Here is a 22,885-nt window from a genome sequence, read left to right on the forward strand (position 1 = left end):
ATTCCTAATGAAAACACCAAGCAAAATAAGTTTATAAGGGAACCACTTGATTTTAATAAAAAACATTGAATTTTCAAGTAACTATAAATAATTATTATAAATTATAAAATACTTCTGATTCAACTAAAATCAGGAACTGGACAGATGTGCTCCGTATCATCATTATTATTTAACATTGTCTTGAACATAATAGTGTAAGTAATAAGACACAAAATACAATATTACAAATTTATAATAGCAATAAAGACTATAAAATACAAATAAATTCAACAAGAAAGACACAGAACCTGTAGCAAGAGCCACTCTCAAATTTTGTTGAATGAGGGACACTGGGTGATATATGGAACTATTGAATTACTATATCATACACCTGTAGAATGTTATTCAGGCCTTATAAGAGTTGACACTGCAGAATTTCAATGATGTATATACTTGCATGAGAAAGAGAATATGGGAAGTGTGTATAATATGACCCAATTTTGTTTTTAAAACCCTTAAAATGCCTCTTTTTAAAAATAAATAAATGTAAGTATGTATTTCTGTACATGTCTGCAAACATATAGTGTGGAGAAAAATAAGGAAGGATACATACTAGTTGTTTAAATCACGTTACATAGATTGAGAGAGGCTTAATAGGTGAAGGGAATATAAAGGTGAAATAAAACCCTGCTATAAAAAGCATGGAAGGAAGGAAGGAAAGAAGGGAGGGAGGGCAGAAATATATAAGGACAATATAGAATTAAGGCAAACAGGTGAAATAGGATAAGTAGGAATGTCATATAATTATAAAAGGAATAAAATCTTCATATATGTGTATATGTGTGTGTGTAAAACCACCTAACCAAAACACAGATCAAGATACAAAACATATAGATGTAGAAGTTCTTAAAGAACTTCCCCAAATTAATAAATAAAAGACTAACAACCCAATAGAAAAATGGAAAATAGGTAAAGGAAATGAACAAATAGTTCACAAGACAGAAAATGCAAGTGGAACTTGAACATATGGAAAGATGCTCAAATTTTTTTTTATAATAAAAGAGAGGTTAAAACTGCGTCAAAGTACCATTTTTCACCCATCAGACTGGCCAATTATAAATGTGACAACACACTATGCTGGGAAGGCTGTGAGGAAAGAAGAAATCTCATACACTGCTGGCGTGACAGTATATGAGTGGAGCTGCTATGAGAACAATTTAGCAGTATCTATGAAAATTACAAGTGCATATACTTTATGCCTCAACAGTTACACTTTTAGGTATAGTCCAAGGTACAAAATAATACATATGCAAATTTGCTCACTATAGCATTGATCATAATGGCAAAGGATTGAGAACGAATTTTTTTAAATTTTTATTGTTATGTTAATCACCATACATTACATCATTAGTTTTAGATGTAGTGTTCCATGATTCATTATTTGTGCATAACACCCAGTGCTCCATGCAGAATGTGCCCTCCTCAATACCCATCACCAGGCTAACCCATCCTCCCACCCCCCTCCCCTCTAGAACCCTCAGCCTGTTTTTCAGAGTCCATCATCTCCCATGGAGAACGAATGTTTATTAGTAAGTTACTAGTTACTTATGATTCCTCCATAATTTGGAATAATAAGCAGTAGAAAAATTAATGAGAATATGTAAAGATCTCTAAAATATAACTGTACGTGAAGAATATGTTTGAAAAATGTGTTTAGCATACTTACATTTATATACAAAGAAAAAATAACGTCTTAGTTATGCACAAAAATTTTACAGAAATATAAACAAGAAAACTTACTAGTAGTAGATACTTGTGGGGTGCAGATGGAGTACAGAGTGGGAGAGACAATTTTCACTTTATTTTTAATATAATTTTTTTAACTATGTGAATAAATTGTCTATTCAAGAAAAAAATTAACAAGAAAGAAAAAAAATTAGATCTGCATCTATTGAAATGGCCATGGTGTCTAAGTAACAAAGGCGAGTTAGGGATAACATGCGTCATGTGATTTCATTTTTGTAAAAAGTGCAGGGGTGAGGGGTTGCTGTGTCTAATTATGATTGTAGAGAAAGAGACATACACATTCACACAGAGTTTTAAAATTAGTTACCGCAGGAGTGTTAGCGGATCTTAACTCTTCCTTCATAGGTCTTTGGTCTATTTCACTTGTTAAAAACACATAACACTTTTGATATTTTTAATGGGATAATCAAAAAATTTTAAATTAATAAAAACATTTTTATGGTTGTGTTTTGCCACAACTAAAAATGAAATTTGTCCAAAATGTAAAGAAATGCAAACACTTTTTATTTTGTAGGTTGTTGTTATATGGATATATGATCCAGAAAATGCAGACCCCAGTGAGTTGCTGTGGAATGCAAATGAACCTTCACTAGTAGGTGGAAACATTGCTATTATCACAAATAAAATAATATGCTGTTTCCTTTTTAAGGGCTCTGAATAATATATTTTAAGCATTCCAGAACTAAATACACCTTAATTGTCCATTATCTTTAGCTATTGTAGTGATTTTGAGCTACTGCTCAATTTCCACAGTTCTAAATCTTTCTCTTGAATTCTACTGAGCATTGTCTATAATTTCTATGAACTGCATTATTCATGAAGATGCTAACCTTCAAAGTGCTTTAAAGATATTCCTGTGCATCTATCGTAAAACCATTCTTCAAAAATCTGTCCAGTCCCTTACTGAATCCTTTACCACTTGGAGACTAGTGAATTTCCTAAAGGTGCAGCGCAGCGGATAAATACAGATGGTTTTCAATTTATGGTGGCTTGACTTATGGTTTTTCAACTTTACCATAGTGCAAAAGTGATATGCATTCTATAGAAACTGTACTCTGAACTTGGGCCTTTTTTTCCCCAGACTAGCGGACTAGCAATATGTGGTATGATATCATCGCATGACGCTGGGGGGCAGCAGTGATCACAAGAGTAAATCAGTACACTTAAACTCTTCTGAACCCATACGACCGTTGTTTTCACTTTCAGTACAGTATTCAATGATTCACAGGAGATATTTAACAATTTATCATAAAATAGACCTTGTGTTAGATAATTTTGCCTAACTGTAGGCTAATGTAAGTGTTTTGAGCACATTTAAGGTAGGCTACGCTAAGCTATGGTGTTTTGTAGGTTGGGCGCATTTAATGCATTTTTGACATATCCCATCATAATTCAAGGAATATCTGTAAGTCTATTCTCTTATTTGTTACAAATTTAGCTCTTTCAAGATTTAAGTTCTGTCTTCTGTTACAATTAAAATTTATTGAAGAGAAATATAAAATGAGCAGTTTTAATCTCATATGACTAATGAGTGAAGATCTGATTTTTGAATAGCATGTTACATGCCTCTTGGTAATGAAATTCACAAGAGATGGACTGATAAAGCAGAATAACAACCTATCAATTAATTGTTTTATTTGGAAGTGACTTTAGAGGGAATAAAATTAATCAATTGTAATTAAACACTTTAAGCATTACTGTTACTTAATTTCTAATCTTTCTAAGTGAAAATATGTGTATTTTAACATTATTTTGTCCATGCATACCTAATACTTTGCTTTTTTTAAATTTCATGTTTATTCACTACCATGTCATTCCCACAAAACCTTTCTATGGCTCTTGGTTACCAACAGCAGACTCTTGACTCTTAACATGGCACACAAAGCCCTGGAATATTCTGTCTCTGCCACCCTTCTCTGGCCTCAGCTCTCCATGTGTCCTACCTCCAGCAACAGCACTCTGCTGTTTCCTTGCACTCACCTGCTGTTCCATGGCTCTGAGTCTTTGCTTATGCTGTTCCCTCTATGGTAACTGCTCATTCCCTATGTTTATCTTCTCATGTTTTCCGTCTCAAGTCAGGTATCACTGCCCTCTAAGATGCTTGCCTTGACCAAATCAGGATTTTTTCATATGAGTAGTTTGAGGGCATTATTTTAATGCTACAGTTTTGATAAATCATCAACAAAACAGCTCTGGTAAAATAAATGTAAATTCTCTGTTTGCGTTTTTATCAGCCAACATGTAATGTGACTGACAGGCATTCAAATCATAATCCCACCCTTTACTCTTCATTCTCTTCCTGAACCACCTCTGACTTTGAACTCTAAATATTCCCTTATCTTTAACTCATTCCTGTATTTTATTACCTCTTTGAAACTCAACCCATCCCTGTCTCTCATTAACTTCCTCTATGAGCCTTACCCTATGCCCAGCACCCACACCAGGGAAAAGAGGACCAACAGTTGGGTATAGCTCAGGGGTGGGGTACAGAATAACTTACTGGTACAATTTAGTTAAAAAGTATTAAAAAGTTCAGGGTTTTATTTTGAGGTTTTTTCTTGACCATTTTAACTGTAAATTATAAAGAAAAAAGCATAAAAGTTTAGTATACAGTTTAATGAATAATAATTAGCCATATAACCACTATCAAGAAGTAAAACACTAAAAATAGTACAGAAGGTCCCCATATGTGCCACCTGCATGGACATAATTTCTCCCTCCATCTTAGAAGTACTTGATGGATATAATCCCTTTGTTCCCTCTAAAGGTAACCATTATTCTGAATTTTACAGTAATAATTGCTCTGCTTTTATTTTTATTTTGCCTCATGATTCCTAAACAAAGCAATTTAGTAGGTTTGGGGTTTATTTTTCTGCTTTATATAAATGGAATCATGTTTTATATACACTGTGCATATTCCTTTTGGGGGGATCTACTTTATATAAGATTTATTTGTGTTATAATATACCTATAGTTTATTCATTTTTGTTCCTGTATGACATTTCATCATTTCAACATACTATACATTTTTTATCCATTCTGCCATTGATGAATTTTGAGTTGGTTTATGTTTTGTTTTGTTTTGTTTGTAATGAGTGTTGGTTTCTTTTTTGTTCAGCTTTATTGAGATGCAAATGATATATAATATTGTATAAGTTTAGATGTACACTGCTGATTTGATACACTTATATATTATGAAATGGTTACCACAGTAGCATTTTTTTTTAAAGATTTTATTTATTTGAGAGAGAGAGAATGAGAGAGAAAGAACACATGAGAGGGGATAGGGTCAGAGGACGAAGCAGACTCCCTGCCTAGCAGGGAGCCCGATGCGGGACTCGATCCCGGGACTCCAGGATCATGACATGAGCCGAAGGCAGTCGCTTAACCAACTGAGCCACCCAGGTGCCCACACAGTAGCATTTTTTAACACCTTTATCACCTCACATAATTACAATTTCTTTCCTGTGGTAGGGTTATTTAAGATTTATCCTCTTATCAACTTTCAAGTATTTAATACTGCATCGTTAACTATGTTCACCATGCTATTTATTCAATTCCCAGAATTTATTCATCTTATAACTGGAAGTTTGTACCCTTTGACCACCATGTCCCCATTTTGCTCACCCCCTCAGACCCTGCAAACACCATTGTACTCTGTTTCTATGAGTTCAGCTTCTTTTAGATTCCACATACAAGCATATCATACAGTATTTGTCTTTCCTTGTCTGACTTATTTCACTTAGCATAATGCCCTCAAGGTCCATCTATGTTGTTGCAAATGGAGACATTTCCTTCTTTTTTTTTTTTTTAAGATTTTATTTATTTATTTGACAGAGAGAGGCACAGCAAGAGAGGGAACACAAGCAGGGGGAGTGGGAGAGGGAGAAGCAGGCTTCCCGCTGAGCAGGGAGCCCGATGTGGGGCTCGATCCCAGGACCCTGAGATCATGACCTGAGCCGAAGGCAGACACTTAACGACTGAGCCACCCAGGCATCCCAACATTTCCTTCTTTTTTATGGTCAAATAATATTCCATTGTATATAAATACCACAACTTCTTTGTCCTTTCATCCTCTGATAGATTGCTTCTATATCTTGGCTATTGTAAATAATGCTGCAATAAACGTAGGGGTGCATGGATCTTTTTGGATTACTGTTTCCATTTTCTTTGGGTAAATATTGAGTAGTGGAATTATTGCATCATACAGTATTTCTTTTTTTAATTTTTTGAGGAACCTCCATACTGTTTTCCACAGTGGCTGCAGCAATGGACATTTATATTCCCACCAACAGTGCACAAGAGTTCCTTTTTCTCCACATCCTTACCAACACTTGTTATTATCTTTTTTATTTTAGCCATTCTGACAGGTGTAAGGTGAGGCATCTTTTCATGTACCTGCTGGCTATCTGTATACCTTCTTTGGGAAAAAGTCTATTCAGATTTTCTGCCCATTTTTAATTGGATTGCTAGTTTTTTTGCTATTGAGTTGCACGGGTTTTTATACATTTTGGATATTACCCCCTTAACAGATACGTGATTTGCAAATATTTTCTCCCACTCTGTAGGTTGCCTTTTCATTTTGTTTTTCATTTTGACTTCCTTTGCTGTGCACATATAATTTCTTTTTTTGGATTTTATTTTTATTTTATTTTATTATGTTATGTTAGTCACCATACAGTACATCATTAGTTTTTGATATAATGTTCCATAATTCATTGTTTTCGTATAACACCCAGTGCTCCATGCAGTACTCCATGCCCTCCTTAATACTCATCATCGGGCTAACCCATCCCCCACCCCCATCCCCTCTAAAACCCTCAGATTGTTTCTCGGAGTCCATAGTCGCTCATGGTCGTCTCCCCCTCCGATTTCCCCCTTCCTTCATTTTTCCCTTCCTTCTCCTAATGTCCTCCATGCTATTCCTTATGTTCCACAAATAAGTGAAACCATATGATAATTGACTTTCTCTGCTTGACTTACTTCACTTAGCATAATATCCTTAATACCCATCACCCTGTTACCCCATCCCCCACCCCCCTCCCTTCTGTAACCCTCAGTTTGTTTCCCGGAGTCCAGAGTCTTTCATGGTTTGTCTCCCTCTCTGATTTCTTCCCATTCAGTTTTCCCTCCCTTTCCCTGTGGTGCTCCGCACTATTCTTTATGTTCCACATATGAGTGAAACCATATGATAATTGTCTTTCTCTGCTTGACTTATTTCACTTAGCATAATGCCCTTCAGTCCCACCCATGTTAATGTAAAAGTTGGGTATTCATCTTTTCTGATGGCTAAGTAATATTCCATTGTATATATGGACCATATCTTCTTTATCCATTCACCTGTTGAAGGGCATCTTGGCTCTTTCCACAGTTTGGCTATTGCGGACATTGCTGCTATGAACATTGGGGTGCATATGGTCCTTTTTTTCACTACATCTGTCTTTGGGGTAAATACCCAGGAGTGCAATTGCTGGGTCATAGGGTAGCTCTCTTTTTAATTTTTTTGAGGAACATCCACACTGTTTTCCAAAGTGGCTGTACTAACTTGCATTCCCACCAACAGTGTAAGAGGGTTCCCCTTTCTCCACAACCTCTCCCAACATTTGTTGTTTCTTGCCTTGTCAATTTTTGCCATTCTAACTGGTGTAAGGTGGTATCTTAATGTGGTTTTGATTTGAATTTCCCTGATGGCTAATGATGATGAACATTTTTTCATGTGTCTGTTAGCCATTTGTATGTCTTCTTTTGAAAAGTGTCTGTTCATGTCTTCTGCCCATTTTTTGACTTGATTATTTGTTTTTTGGGTGTTGAGTTTGAGAAGCTCTTTATAGATCTTGGATATCAGCCCTTTGTCTATAGTGTCATTTGCAAATATCTTCTCCTATTCTGTTGGTTGCCTCTTTGTTTTGTTGACTGTTTCCTTTGCTATGCAGAAGCTTTTTATCTTGATGAGGTCCCAAAAATTCATTTTCCCTTTTGTTTCACTTTGGAGATGTATCTTGAAAGAAGTTGTTGTGGCCGATTTCAAAGAGGTTACTGCCTATGTTCTCCTGCAGGATTTTGATGGATTCCTGTCTCACATTGAGGTCTTTCATCCACTTTGAGTTTATCTTTGTGTATGGTGTTAGAGAATGATCGAGTTTCATTCTTCTGTATATAGCTGACCAATTTTCCCAGCATCATTTATTGAAGAGACTGTCTCTTTTCCATTGCATATTTTTTCCTGCTTTGTCAAAGATTATTTGACCATAGAGTTGAGGGTCCATATCTGGGCTCTCTATTCATTCCATTGGTCTATATTTCTGTTTTTGTGCTGGTACCATGCTGTCTTGGTGATCACTGCTTTGTAATATAGCTTGAAATCAGGCAATGTGGTACCCCCAGCTTTGTTTTTCTTTTTTGACATTTCCTTGGAGATTTGGGGTCTTTTCTGATTCCATACAACTTTTAGGATTGTTTGTTCCAGCACTTTGAAAAATGTCATTGGAATTTTGATCCAGATGGCATTGAAGGAATAGATTGCTCTGGGCAGCATAGACATTTTAACAATATTTATTCTTCTAATCCATGAGCATGGAATATTTTTCCATCTTTTTGTGTCTTCTTCAATTTCATTCATGAGTGTTCTGTAGTTCCTAGAGTATAGATCCTTTACCTCTTTGGTTAGGTTTATTCCGAGGTATGTTATGGTTTTTCGTGCTATTGTAAATGGAATCTATTCTCTAATTTCTCTTTCTACAGTTGCATTGTTAGTGTATAAGAAAACAACTGATTTCTGTGCATTGATTTTATATACTGCCACATTACTGAATTGCTGGATGAGTTCTAGTAATTTGGGGGTGGAGTCTTTTGGATTTTCCACATGAAGTATCATGTCATCTGCAAAGAGAGAGTTTGACTTCTTCTTTGCCAATTTGAATACCTTTTATTTCTTTTTGTTGTCTGATTGCCATTGCTAGGACTTCTAGTACTATGTTGAACAATAGTGGCAAGAGTGGGCATCCTTGTCGTGTTCCTCATCTTAAGGGAGAGGCTCTCAGCTTTTCCCCATTGAGGATGATATTTGCTGTGGGTTTATCATAGATGGATTTTATGAACTTGAGGAATGTTCCCTCTATCCCTATACTCTGAAGAGTTTTAATCAGGAAAGGATGCTGTATTTTGTCAAATACTTTTTCTGCATCAATTGAGAGGACCATATGGTTCTTCTCTCTCCTCTTATTAATGTGTTCTATCACATTAATTGATTTGCAAATGTTGAACCACCCTTGCATCCCTGGGATAAATCCCACTTGGTCATGGTGGATGATCCTTTTAATGTATTGTTGGATCCTATTAGCTAGGATTTTGTTGAGGATTTTGGAATCCATATTCATCAGGGATATCGGTCTGAAATTCTCCTTTTTGATGGGGTCTTTGCCTGGTTTGGGGATTAAGGTAATGTTGGCCTCATAGAATGAGTCTGGAAGCTTTCCTTCTGTTTCTATTTTTTGAAACAGCTTCAGGAGAGTAGGTATTATTACTTCTTTGAATGTTTGGTAGAATTCCCCAGGGAATCCATCAAGCCCTGGACTCTTGTTTTTTGGGAGGTTTTTGATTACTGCTTCAATCTCGTTTCTAGTTATTGGCTTATTCAGGTTGTCAGTGTCTTCCTGTTTTAGTCTTGAGAGTTTATAGTTTCCTGGAAGGCATCCATTTCTTCCAGGTTGCTTAATTTATTGGCATATAGTTGCTGATAATAATTTCTAATAATTGTTTCTATTTCCTTGGTGTTAGTCATGATCTCTCCCCTTTCATTCATAATTTTATTAATTTGGGTGGGTCCTTTCTCTTTTCTTTTGGATAAGTCTGGCCAGTGGTTTATTGATCTTATTAATTCTTTCAAAGAACCAACTTCTAGTTTCGTTGATCTGATCTACTGTGTTTCTGGTTTCTAGTTCATTGATCTCTGCTCTACTCTTAATTATTTCTCTTCTAATGTGTGGCTTAGGCATCGTTTGTTGCTTTTTCTCCAGTTCTTTAAGGTGTGAAGTTAGTTGGTGAATTAGGGATTTTTTCTGCTTTTGAGTGAGGCTTAGATGGCTATGTATTTCCCCCTTAGGACCACCTTTGCAGTATCCCATAGGTTTTGGGCTGATGTGTTTTCGTTCTCATTGGTTTCCATGAATTCTTTAAGTTCTTCTTTGATTTCACGTTGACCCAAACATTCTTGAGCAGAGTGGTCTTTAGCTTCCAAGTGTTTGAATTTCTTCCAATTTTTTTTCTTGTGATTGAGTTCCAGTTTCAAAGCATTATGGTCTGAGAATATGCAGGGAATAATCTCAGTCTTTTGGTATCAGTTGAGACCTGATTTGTGACCCAGTATGTGGTCTATTCTGGAGAAAGTTCCATGTGCACTCGAGAAGAATGAATATTCTGTTGTTTTAGGGTGGAATGGTCTGTATATATCTATGAGGTCCATCTGGTCCAGTGTGCCATTCAAAGCTCTTGTTTCTTTGTTGATTTTCTGCTTGGATGATCTGTTTATTGCTGAGAGTGGAGTATTGAGGTGTCCTACAATTAACATATTATTATCAATATGACTCTTTATTTTGGTTAACAGTTGGCTTATGTAGTTGGCTGCTCCCACATTAGGGGCGTAGATATTTACAATTGTTAGATCCTCTTGTTGAATAGACCCTTTAAGAATGATATAGTGTCCTTCTGTGTCTCTAACTACAGTATTTAGCTTAAAATCTAATTTGTCTGTTATAAGAATTGCTACCCCAGCTTTCTTTTGAGGTCTGTTAGCATGGAAGATGGATCTCCATCCCTTCACTTTCAGTCTGGATGTATCATTAGGTTCAAAATGAGTCTCTTGTAGACAGCATATGGATGGGTCCTGTCTTTTTATCCAATCTGCAACCCTTCGCCATTTTATGGGAGCATTTAGGCTGTTCACGTTGAGAGTGATTATTGAAAGATATGAATTTATTGTCATTATGTTGCCCGTGAAGTCCTTGTTTCTATAGATTGTCTCTGCAAATTTCTGTTCTATCTCACTCTTGGGGTCTTTCTCCTTTTATAGAAGCCCCCTTCAATATTTCTTGCAGGGCCGGCTTAGTGCTCACATATTCTTTCAGTTTCTGCTGGTCTTGGAAGCTCTGTATCTCTCCATCCATTCTAAATAACAGCCTTGCTGGATAAAGTATTCTTGGCTGCATGTTCTTCTCATTTAGTACCCTGAATATGTCTTGCCAGCCCTTTCTGGCTTACCAGGTCTCTGTGGATAGGTCTGACATTATTCTGATGTTCCTCCCTCTGTACGTAGGAATCTCATCCCCCTAACTGCCCTTAAAGAGGTTTCCTTGGTTCTAAGATTTGCGAGTTTTACTATTACATGCTGGGGCATTTGTCTGTTTTCCTTGATCTTGGGAGGGGTCCTCTCTGCCTCTAGGACACAAGTGTTTGTTTCATTCCTCAGATTAGGGAAGTTCTCAGCCATGATTTGCTCAAATATATCTTCTAGTCCTCTCTCTCTCTCCATCCCCTCAGGGATCCCAATAATTCTGACATTGGAACATTTCATAGCATCACTTATTTCTCTAATTCTGTTTTCATGGATTATAAGCTGTTTTTCCCAGGCCTCCTCTTTTTTCTTCTTTTAGGAAGGAAAATTAATTTGTCTTCTAGGTCACTAATTCGTTCTTCTGCCTTGTTTACCTTAACTGTTAGAGTATGTAGATTAGATTGGACCTCACTGATAGCATTTTTAAGTTCTGCCAGTTCAGCTTTCATTTCTGCCATTAGAGACTCTATGTTGCCATTAATCAATTTCTCCATTCTAGCTATCATCTTCATAACTGTTACCCTGAAGTCCATTTCCAACATCTTGGTTATATCTGTATCCATTTGTAAATCTGTGGCAGAAGTCACAATCTCTGAGTCTTTCCTATTTGGGGGGTTCCTCCTCCTAGTCATTCTGTTGAGGGGTGGTTGAGGGAATGTACAGAGTCCAAATTATTGACCACAACCCAAGCAAGATGCACCTGTTTTGTAGGGATCTTAGGGTTGTTGGCCTTTTGTTCTCCCAGCCTGTCTTCTGGGGGAGGGACCTGCCCCACTGTTACTCAGGCAACCCTGTTTGGGCAGAGTTGCCCTACCCCCTGTGGGGGAGATGGGCTCAGTGAAAACCAGTTTTGGGGGGCTTTTGTTGTCTGGTGGCTTTCCATGGTGGCTTTCCATGTCTTTTCTGAAAGTCAGAGTAGAAGAGACCGCTTCCAACCCTCTGCCTCAGAACAGAGAGATCAGTCTTTTCTTCAGTGAGCTTTCCAGCCCACACTATCTCCGTTTCTGTCTGTGCTGTTATAAACTGCAGTCCTGGGTTGTGCGCACCTCAGCAGCACTCCCAGTCCCCGCCTCCAGATCAGGGCATGTCTCTGCCCTTTGTGCTTCTAAAACCGCCAGCCGCCCCCAGTTCACCTGCGGGGCCCATTGCTCTGGGTTTCAGACTTGGGGACTGCCCTAAAGTCCTTTCCCTGTCGCTACCAGTCTGTGAGTCTGAGCCCCATTCCCAGCTAGGGGCTTTTGCAATCCAGTGGTGCAGGATCCCCTGGGCTCCTTCCCCCTTCCATTTATCTTCTGATATCTGCCCGCAGAATCATGGCTCCCACTTCATACCTCAAAACCAACTGCCTGCAATATTCTGTTTGTAGAGATCCAGACATATCTTCTTACATCTCAGGTTGATTTCGTGGGTGTTCAGAATGGTCTGGTAGATATCCAACTCAATTCAGGGGACTGGTTGGAATAGGGTCCTCTATTCCTCTGCCATCTTTTTTTTCCTCTCACACATATGATTTTTATTCCTTGCTCTGTTGTAGTGGATTATACTGATAGATTTTTGGAAAGTTGAACCAGTCTTGCATACCTAGAATGAATTCTAGTTGGCCATAGTATATAATTCTTTTTATATATTGTTGGATTCTATTTGCTATTATATTTCCATTTAGTTCAATTTTTAAATTTCTTTTGAGCCTTCTTCCCTGACTTATGTGTTATTTAAAAGTGTCAATTTCCAAGTATTTGGGGATTGTTCAGTTACCTTTCTGTACTGACTTCTGGTTTAATTCTATTATACTCTGACAACATATATTTTCTATGATTTCTGTTCTTTTTTAAAATTTGTTTTTTAATTCAACTATAATTAATGTACAGTGTTATATTAGTTTCAGCTGTACAATATAGTGCAATAATTCTATACATCACTCAGTGCTTATCACGAGTGCACTCCTTAATCCCCTTCACCTATTTCACCCATTCCCCCACCCGCCTCCCCTCTGATAATCACCAGTTTGCTCTCTGTAGTTAAGAGTCTGATTTTTTGTCTTTTTTTTCTTAGATCATTTGTTTTCTTCAATTCCACATATGAGTGAAATCATATGGTATTTTTCTTTCTCTGACTTATTTCACTTAGCATTATACTTTCTAGGTCCATCCATGTTGTCACAAAAGGCAAGATTTCACTTCATTTTTACAGCTGAACAATATTCCATTGTATATATATCCCACATCTTCTTTATCCATTCATCTATCGATGGACACTTGGGCTGCTTCCATATTTTGGCTGTTGTAAATAATGCTGCAGTAAATATAGTGATGCATATGTCTTTTCAAATTAGTATTTTTGTTTTCTTTGGGTAAATACCTGTAGTGGAATTACTGGATCATATGGTAATTCTATCTTTAATTCTTTGAGAAACCTCAATACTGTTTTCCACAGTGTCTGTACCAGTTTGCATTCCCACCAACAGTCCACCAGTTTCTTTTTCTCCACATCCTCACCAACACTTGTTTCTTCGATATTAGCTGTTCTGACAGGTGTGAGGTGATATTTCATTATGGTTTTGATTTTCATTTCTCTGACGATTAGTAATATTAAAGATCTTTTCATGTGTCTGTTGGCCATCTGTATGTCTTTTTTGCAGAAATATCTGTTCATGTCTTCTTCCCAATTTTTATCTTGATTATTTGGGGTTTTTTTGGTATTGAGTTGTATAAATTCTTTTTTTTTTTTTAAAGATTTTATTTATTTATTTGACAGAGAGAGACAACAGTGAGAGAGAGAGAGCACAAGCAGGGGGAGTGGGAGAGGGAGAAGCAGGCTTCCCCGTGGAGCAGGGAGCCCATGCGGGACTCGATCCCAGGACCCTGGGATCATGACCTGAGCCGAAGGCAGACGCTTAACAACTGAACCACCCAGGCACCCCAAGTTGTATAAATTCTTTATATATTTTGGATACTAACCCTTTTTCAGATATATCATTTACAAATATCTTCTCCCATTCAGAAGATTGTCTTTTTGTTTTGTTGATTGTTTCCTTTGTTGTGCAGAAGCTTTTTATTTTGATGTAGTCTCAATAGTTTATTTTTGTCTTTATTTCCCTTGCCTCAGGAGACATATCTGGAAAAAATTTGCTGTGGCCAATGTCAAAGATATTACTGCCTGTGTTCTCTTCTAGGATTTTTGTAGTTTCAAGTCACACTTAGGTTCTTAATCCATTATGAGTTTATTTTTGTGTGTGGTGTAAGAAAGTGGTCCAGTTTTATTCTTTTGCAGGTAGCTTTCCTGTTTTCCAACACAATTTGTTGAAAAGACTATCTTTCTCCCATTGTGTATTCTTGCCTCCTTTGTCATAGATTAACTGATCATATAATTGTGGGTTTATATCTGGGCTTTCTGGGTTCCACTGAACTATTTATTATGTCTATTTTTGTGCTAGTCCCATACAACTACAGCTTGTAATATATCTTGAAATCTGGAATTGTGATACCTCCAGCTTTGTTGTTTCTCAAGATTGCTTTAGCTATTTGGGGTATTTTGTGGGTCCATACAAATTTTAGGATTATTTGTTCTAGCTCTGTGAAAAATGCTGTTGGTATTTTGATAGGGATTGCATTAAATCTATAGATTGCTTTGGGTAGAATAGACATTTTAACAATATTTGTTCTTCCCCATGAGCATGGACTCTCTTCCCAATCATTTGTGTCATCTTCAATTTCTTTCATCAGTGTTTTATAGTTTTAAGAGCACAGGTCTTTCACCTCCTTGCTTAAGTTTATTCCCAGGTATTTTATTATTTTTGGTGGAGTTGTAAATGAGGTTTTTTAAATTTCTCTTTCTGCTATTTCATTATTAGTGTATAGAAATGCAACAAATTTCTGTATATCAATTTTGTATCCTGACACCTTACTGAATTCACTTATCAGGTCTACTAGGTTTTGGTGGAGTCTTTAGGGTTTTCTTTTCTTTTCTTTTTTTAATTAAATAGGCTCCATACCCAGCATGGAGCCCAATGTTGGGCTTGAACTCACAACCCTGAGATTAAGACCTGAGCCAAGATCAAGTCAGACACTTAACCAACTGAGTCACCCAGGATCCCCTTTAGGGTTTTCTATTTATAGTATCATGTCACCTGCAAACAGTGAAAGTTTTACTTCTTCCTTATTAATTTGGGTGCCTTTTATTTCTTTTTCTTGTCTGATTGCTGTGGCTAAGACCTCCAGTACTAAGTCCAATGAAAGTGGCAAGAAAGGACATCCTTGCCTTGTTCCTGATCTTAGGGGAAAAGCTTTCAGTTTTTTACCATTGAGTATAATGTTAGCTGTTGATTTTTCCTATATGGCCTTAATTATGTTGAGATATATTCCCCCTAAACCTACTTTGTTAAGGGTTTTTATCATGAATGGCTCTTGTACTTGTCAAATGCTTTTTTTCTGCATCTATTGAGATGATCACTTGGTTTTCTTATCCTTTCTCTTATTGATGTGATGTATCACGTTGGTTGATTTATGAATATAGAACCACCCATACATCCCAGGAATAAATCCCACTTGATCTGGGTGAATGATTTTTTTAATTGTATTGTTGGATTTGATTAGCTAATATTTTGTTAAGGATTTTGCATCTGTGTTTATCAGAGATATTGGCCTGTAATTCTCTTTTGTTACAGTGTCTTTATCTGGTTTTGGTATCAGGGTAATGCTGGTCTCTTAGAATGAATTTGGAAGCTTTCCTTCCTTTTATGTTTTTTTAATAGTTTGAGAAGAAAACATATTAACTCTTCTTTAAATGTTCACTAGAATTCAGCTGTGAAGCCATCTGTTCCTGGACTTTTGTTTGTTGGGAGTTTTTTTTCTTTTTTTTTAATTTTTGATTCAATTTCATTGATGGTGATCAATCTGTTCAAATTTTCTATTTCTTCCTGATTCAATTTTGGGAGGTTACATGTTTCTAGGAATTTATCCATTCCTTCTAGATTGCCCAGTTGTTGACATATAATTTTTCATAATAGTCTCTTATAATCCTTTCTATTTCTGAGGTGTTGGTGGTTATTTCTTCTCTTCTCTTTCCACATTTTTTCTTGTGATTGATTTCTAGTTTCATAGTGTTGTGGCTGGAAAAGATGCATGGTATGACTTCAAAATTTTTGAATTTGTTGAGACTTGTTTTGTGGCCTAATGTGATCTATTCTAGAGAATGTTTCATGTGCTCTTGAAAAGAATGTGTAATTGCACCCCAAACCATAAGATACCTAGGAATAAATCTAACCAAAGAGGCAAAAGATCTGTACTCAGAAAACTATAGAATACTCATGAAAGAAATTGAGGAAGACACAAAGAAATGGAAAAACTTTCCATGCTCATGGATTGGAAGAACAAATATTGTGAAAATGTCTATGCTACCTAGAGCAATCTACACATTTAAAGCAATCCCTATCAAAATACCATCCACTTTTTTCAAAGAAGTGAAACAAATAATCCTAAAATTTGTATGGAACCAGAAAAGACCTCGAATAGCCAGAGGAATGTTGAAAAAGAAAAGCCAAGTTGGTGGCATCACAATTCCGGACTTCAAGCTCTATTACAAAGCTGTCATCATCAAGACAGCATGGTACTGGCACAAAAACAGACACATAGATCAATGGAACAGAATAGAGAGCCCAGAAATGGACCCTCAACTCTATGGTCAAATGATCTTCGACAAAGAAGGAAAGAATGTCCAGTGGAAAAAAGACAGTCTCTTCAACAAATGGTGTTGGGAAAATTGGATAGCCACATGCAGAAGAATGAAGCTGGACCATTTCCTTACACCACACACAAAAATAGACTCAAAATGGATGAAAAACCTAAATGTGAGACAAGAATCCATCAAAATCCTTTAGGAGAACAAAGGCAGCAATCTCTTCTACCTCAGCCACAGCAACTTCTTCCTAGACACATTGCCAAAGGCAAGGGCAGCAAGGGCAAAAATGAATGATTGGGACTTCATCAAGATAAACAGATTTTGCACAGCAAAGGAAACAGTCAACAAAACTAAAGACGACCGACAGAATGGGAGAAGATATTTGCAAATGACATATCAGATAAAGGGCTAGTATCCAAAATCTATAAAGAACTTATCAAACTCAACACTCAAAGAACAAATAATCCAATCAAAAAATGGGCAGAAGGGGCACCTGGGTGGCTCAGTCATTAAGCGTCTGCCTTTGGCTCAGGACATGGCCCCAGGGTCCTGGGATCGAGCCCCACATCGGGCTCCCTGCTTGGCAGGAAGCCTGCTTCTCCCTCTCCCACTCCCCCTGCCTGTGTTCCCTCTCTCGCTGTTTCTCTCTCTGTCCAGTAAAAAAAATCTTAAAAAAAAATAAAAAGAAATGGGCAGAAGACATGAACAGACATTTCTGCAAAGAAGACATCCAAATGGCTAACAGACACATGAAGAAGTGCTTAACATCACTTGGCATCAGGGAAATACAAATCAAAACCTCAATGAGATACCACATCACACCAGTCAGAATGGCTAAAACTAACAAGCAGGAAATGACAGATGTTGGCAAGGATGCAGAGAAAGGGGAACCCTCCTACACTGTTGGTGGGAATGCAAGCTGGTGCAGCCACTCTGGAAAACAGTATGGAGGTTCCTCAAAAAGTTGAAAATAGAGCTACCCTACGACCCAACAATTGCACTACTGGGTATTTACCCCAAACATACAAATGTAGTGATCCGAAGGGGCACATGCACCCCAATGTTATAGCAACAATGTCCACAATAGCCAAACTATGGAAAGAGCCTAGATGTCCATCAACAAATGAATGGATAAAGAAGATGTGGTATATATATATGTGTGTGTGTCTAGGAAGAAGTTGCTGTGGCTGGGGTAGAAGAGATTGCTGCCTGTGTTCTCCTCAAGGATTTTGATGGATTCTTGTCTCACATTTAGGTTTTTCATCCATTTTGAGTCTATTTTTGTGTGTGGTGTAAGGAAATGGTCCAGCTTCATTCTTCTGTACCATATATATACACAATATTATGCAGCCATCAAAAAAAATGAAATCTTGCCATTTGCAACACCGTGAATGGAACTAGAGGATATTATGCTAAACAAAATAAGTCAATCAGAGAAAGACAATTATCATATGATCTCACTGATATGTGGAATTTGAGAAACAAGGCAGAGGGCCATAGGGGAAGAGAGGAAAAAATGAAACAAGACGAGACCAGAGAGGGAGACAAACCATAAGAGACTCTTAATCTCAGGAAACTAACTGAAGGTTGCTGGAGTAGAGGGGGGTGGGGGGATGGGGTGGTTGGAAGATGGACATTGGGGACGGTATGTGCTATGGTGAGCGCTGTGAATTGTGTAATGAATCACAGACCTCTAGTCCTGAAACAAATAATACATTACATATTCATTAAAAAATAGTTTGATCAGTGTAATAAAAATCACCTCTCATATGATTTCCAATTAATATTATGTTTTTCAATTATTCCAGAATATGATTATATAATGCTATTTTGTTACAAAAACTAAGGTACAATGATGAAAATATTACTTCACATGTTCTCTTTCATGTAATACTGAATACTATAATATCCGAGTTTTATTAAAAATAATATAATATAGGGTTTCTAAAAAGAAAAAGAAATGAGCAGAATGTATTCTAATGTTTTAGGATGAGATGTTCTGAATATACCTGTTAGGTCCATCTTGTTTAATGTGTCATTCAAAGTCACTGTTGATTAATGATTTATCCATTGGTGTAAATGGGTTGTTAAAGTCCCCTACTATTGTGCTAATGACAATTTCTTCCTTTAATAGTTGCTTTATGTAATTAGGTGCTCCCATGTTGGGTGCATAAATTATTATATCCTCTTGTTGGACTGTTGCTCTTATCGTTATGTCATGTCCTTCTTTGTCTCTTGCCATAGTCTTTGTTTTAAAAGTCTATTTTGTCCAATATAAGTATTGTTACCCTGACTTTCTTTTCACTTCCCTTTGCATGATAAATGCTTTTTCATCCCTTCACTTTCAGTCTGCATGTGTCTTTAGGTCTGATATGAGTCTCTTGTAGGTAGCATATAAATGAGTCTTGCTTTTTTATCCATTTCATCACGCTGTCTTTTGATTGGAACATTTAGTCCATTTGCATTCAAAGTAATTATTGATTGATACTTAAGTATTTATTGTCATTTTGTTACCTGCTTTACAATCATTTTTGTAGTTCTTCTCTGTTTCTTTTTTCTCTTGCTTTCTTCTGTCATGGTTTGCTGGCTTTCTTCAGTGATATACTTGGATTCCTTTGCTTTGTGCACTCTATTACTGTGTTTTTTTATTTGTGGTTACCATTAGGTTTGTGCATATAACAAACAGTCTGTATTAATTTGATGGTCACCTCAAGTTCAAACCTATTCCAAAAGCACTAAATTTTTATTCCTCTCCCCTCTATATTTTAGGTATATAGTGTCATACTTTATATCCTTTCATTTTGCAAATCCCCTGACTGATTTTTATAGACATACTTAATTGTACTTCTTTTGTACTTCCTATTTTTCTTACTCCTGCTTATGTTCTTTCTTTTCCACTCAAAGAACCCCCTTTAACATTTTTTGTGAGGCTGGTTTAGTGGTAATGAACTCCTTTGACTTTTGTGTAGGAAATTGTTTATCTCTCCTTCTGTTCTGAATGAAAGCCTTGCTGCATAGAATATCCTTGGTTGCCGTTTTGGGGTGGGGGGTTGTTTTGTTTTTTGTTTTCTTTCAATACTTTGAATATGTCATGCCACTCTCTTCTGGCCTGCAAAGTTTCTGCTGAATAATCTGCTAATAGCCTTATGGGGTTTCCCTTGTATATAACTGTTTTCTCTTACTGCTTTTAAAATTCTCTATAACTACTTTTTATTATTTTAATTACTATGTGTCTTTGTGTGGACCTCCTTTGGTTGATTTTGTTGAGAGCTCTCTGTGCCTCCTGGATCTGGATTTCTGTTTCCTTCCCCAGACTGAGGAAGTTTTCAGCTATTATTTCTTCACATAAATTTCCTGCCTTCTTTTCTCTCTCTCTTCTCCTTCACAGATCCCTATAATGTGAATATTGTTACACTTGATGTTGTGGAGTACCCTTAATTGATTCTCATTCTTTATTAATCTTTTTCTCCTGTTTAGTGTGATTGTTTCCCATTACTCTGTCCATCCCCCCCCCCCCCCCCGCGTTGCTGATCTGTTCTGCTTCCTCTACGATTCATTCCCTCTAGTGTATTTTTAATTTCAGTTATTGAGTGCTTCATCTCTGACTGGTTCTTTTTTATGTTTTGTATCTTTTGGTGAGGGTCTCACGGAGATTCTCTACTCTTTTCTCAAGTCCAGTGAATATTTTTACGACCATCACTTAAGATTCTCTATCAGGCATATTACTTATCTATGTTTCATTCAGCTCTCTTGCTGTGGTTTTGCCCTTTTCTTTTGTTTGGGGCATATTCCTCTGTCTCCTCATTTAATGCAACTCTCTATGTATGTTTCTATATGTTAGGAAAGTCAGCCATATCTCCTGCTCTTGCAAGTAGTGGCTTTATAAAGAAGGGGTCCTCTGGTGCCCTGTAGTGCAGTGTCTTCTGTTCACCAAAACCTAACACTTCAGAGGTGTCTTCAGTGTGTGTTACATGCGCCATACTATTGTGGATGAGCCACATTTGCCTTCAGTCAAATCATCTGCAATAGCCCTCCTTGCCTGTTGTGGGCAGGGTTAGGTCCCTATGTTGTTAATGGGCCAGTCTGGGACCACCTTGGGCTTGAGTTAGGTCAGACCAGGCATTGACCAAGCTGCAGCTGAACCAAATTGCAGGGCAATCTCCCTGTGTGTCCCCTGGGAGTCTTTCATTGGTGGGTGGGGTCTGCAATTAGACCAGATTTCTGCCCCCAGACCAAGTTGGGGCCACAGGTCAGGAGTCACTTGGAGTGGTGCTGGCCCAGGTCAGGGCTGCTTGCACAATGCCACACTTGTGTCAGTGCTTTGGATGTACTCTTATGAAGCCAGTTTGGAGGGGACAAATCCTGAGGAGAACCTTGGGGTGGATGCCAGGAAGATCTATGCTGGTTCACTGTGGAAGGGGACCTGCAGCCAGCAGGGAAAACTGCCAAGCGCAGGTTGGAGAGGGTGAGTTGGCAGAAGAGTTCAGGGGGTGGGGTCTACAGTGTTAGTAAGGTTTGCTGAGGTCTGCTATGGGAGGATGCTCGGCACTGATTTGGAGAGCTGCTGAGGCTGGGTTGGAGGCAAGTCTGCAGGAGGACATGGTCACAGGGCACACTGTTGGCAAGCTAGTGGAATCTGTTGATGCTGCACTGGTTCCTGCAGGTGTCCATGTATCTAAGCTGGGGGGCATGGGAGGGAAATGGTGCCCACCAGCTTTTTTGTTCTTGGAGAAATTTCACAAAGATCCCTGCCCCTCCAGCATATGTTGTGAGACTAGTAAGCAAATCCCCCTCCCTTATACCCCAGGTTTTTTTCAAACTGCTGCTTCTATGCTGTATCTCAGCAGGGCTGTTGTGTTGTCTCTTTAATGGCCAAGACTCAGTTTCCTCTCACTCTTCCAGAGTCCAGCCACTGATTTTTAAAGTTCCAGGTGTTAGGGCGCCTGGGTGGCTCAGTTGGTTAAGTGACCACCTTCGGCTCAGGTCATGATCCTGGAGTCCAAGGATCAAGTCCCACATCAGGCTCCCTGCTCAGCAGGGAGTCTGCTTCTCCCTCTGACCCTCCCCCCTCATGCTTTCTCTCTCTCATTCTCTCTCTCTCTCAAATAAATAAAATATTTTTTAAAAAAGTTCCAGGTGTTAAGCCTCAATGATTATAAGAACTTAAGAAGTTAATTCTCTCTGGTTTTCAAAGCCAAATGTTATGGTTGGGATTCATTTTCCCACTGTGGGTCACCTGTGCCTGGGGCGCCTGGTGTGGGATCTGCTCCTCTTCCTTCTTCTTGCTTAAGGTAGCCCTCCCTCCTGCAAATAGTCTCACAGGCCAGCTGGCTCCCAACCTTATCTCTGCTTTCTACCCTCCTCGATGTGGCCTCTTCTCTATGTTTAGCTGTGAAGAATCTATTCTGCCAGCTTCAGGTCATTTTCTGAATTATTTACACTGATATGGGTATTATGTAGTTGTATTCAAGAGACAAGGTGAGTTTAGGATCCTCCTACTCCACCATCTTCCCCAGAAATCTATGATTTCTATTAAATTTGTTTATGTTTTATGAGTGTTTTGTGGCCCAGAATGTGGTTTATCTTGGTGAATGTTCCATGTGATCTTGATAAGAATACGTATTCTACTGTTGTAGGATTGAGTATTCTATATAAGACAATTAGGTTAAGTTGTTGATAGTATTAAGTGGATATTTTTGTTGATTTTCAGCCTGATTGATCTATCAACTACTGATGGAGAACATTTAAATTTCTGACTATAATAGTAGATTCTGCTATTTCTCTTTCAGTTGTCAGTTTTTGCCTTGATGTGCTGTTGTGAGATGCATTCATGTTTAGGATTGTTATGTCCTTTTGGAAAATCAACCTCTTTATTTTTATATTCTGCCCTCTTTGTCACTAATAATATTCCCTGTGCTGAAATTGGCTTTCTCTGAAATTTTATAGTCTTCCAGTTTTCTTTTGATTAGTTTTTGCTTAGTATATTTTTTCTCTATTTCTTTACTTTTAAGCTGAGTGTTTGTTTAAAACAAGTTTCTTGTGGGGCGCCTGGGTGGCTCAGTCGTTAAGCATCTGCCTTCAGCTCAGGTCATGATC

The 22,885-nt window shown here is 37.7% G+C and overlaps 1 protein-coding gene across 1 annotated transcript in view; it reads left to right on the forward strand.

The window, feature by feature from the left end:
• The window catches only part of CATSPERE (catsper channel auxiliary subunit epsilon), a 209,403-nt gene that overhangs the window by 68,860 nt on the left and 117,658 nt on the right, over positions 1-22,885 (forward strand). Inside the window, exon 7 of the mRNA XM_064594423.1 lies at positions 2,300-2,377. Within this exon, the coding sequence (XP_064450493.1) occupies positions 2,300-2,377 (78 nt within the window). The remainder of the gene's footprint in view (positions 1-2,299; positions 2,378-22,885) is intronic.

The sequence above is a fragment of the Mirounga angustirostris genome, unplaced genomic scaffold, assembly GCF_029215605.1.
Source record: "Mirounga angustirostris isolate CCGP_5_RB_7025 unplaced genomic scaffold, mMirAng1.0.hap1 SCAF_6, whole genome shotgun sequence".
In the NCBI taxonomy this organism is placed as follows: Eukaryota; Metazoa; Chordata; class Mammalia; order Carnivora; family Phocidae; genus Mirounga; species Mirounga angustirostris.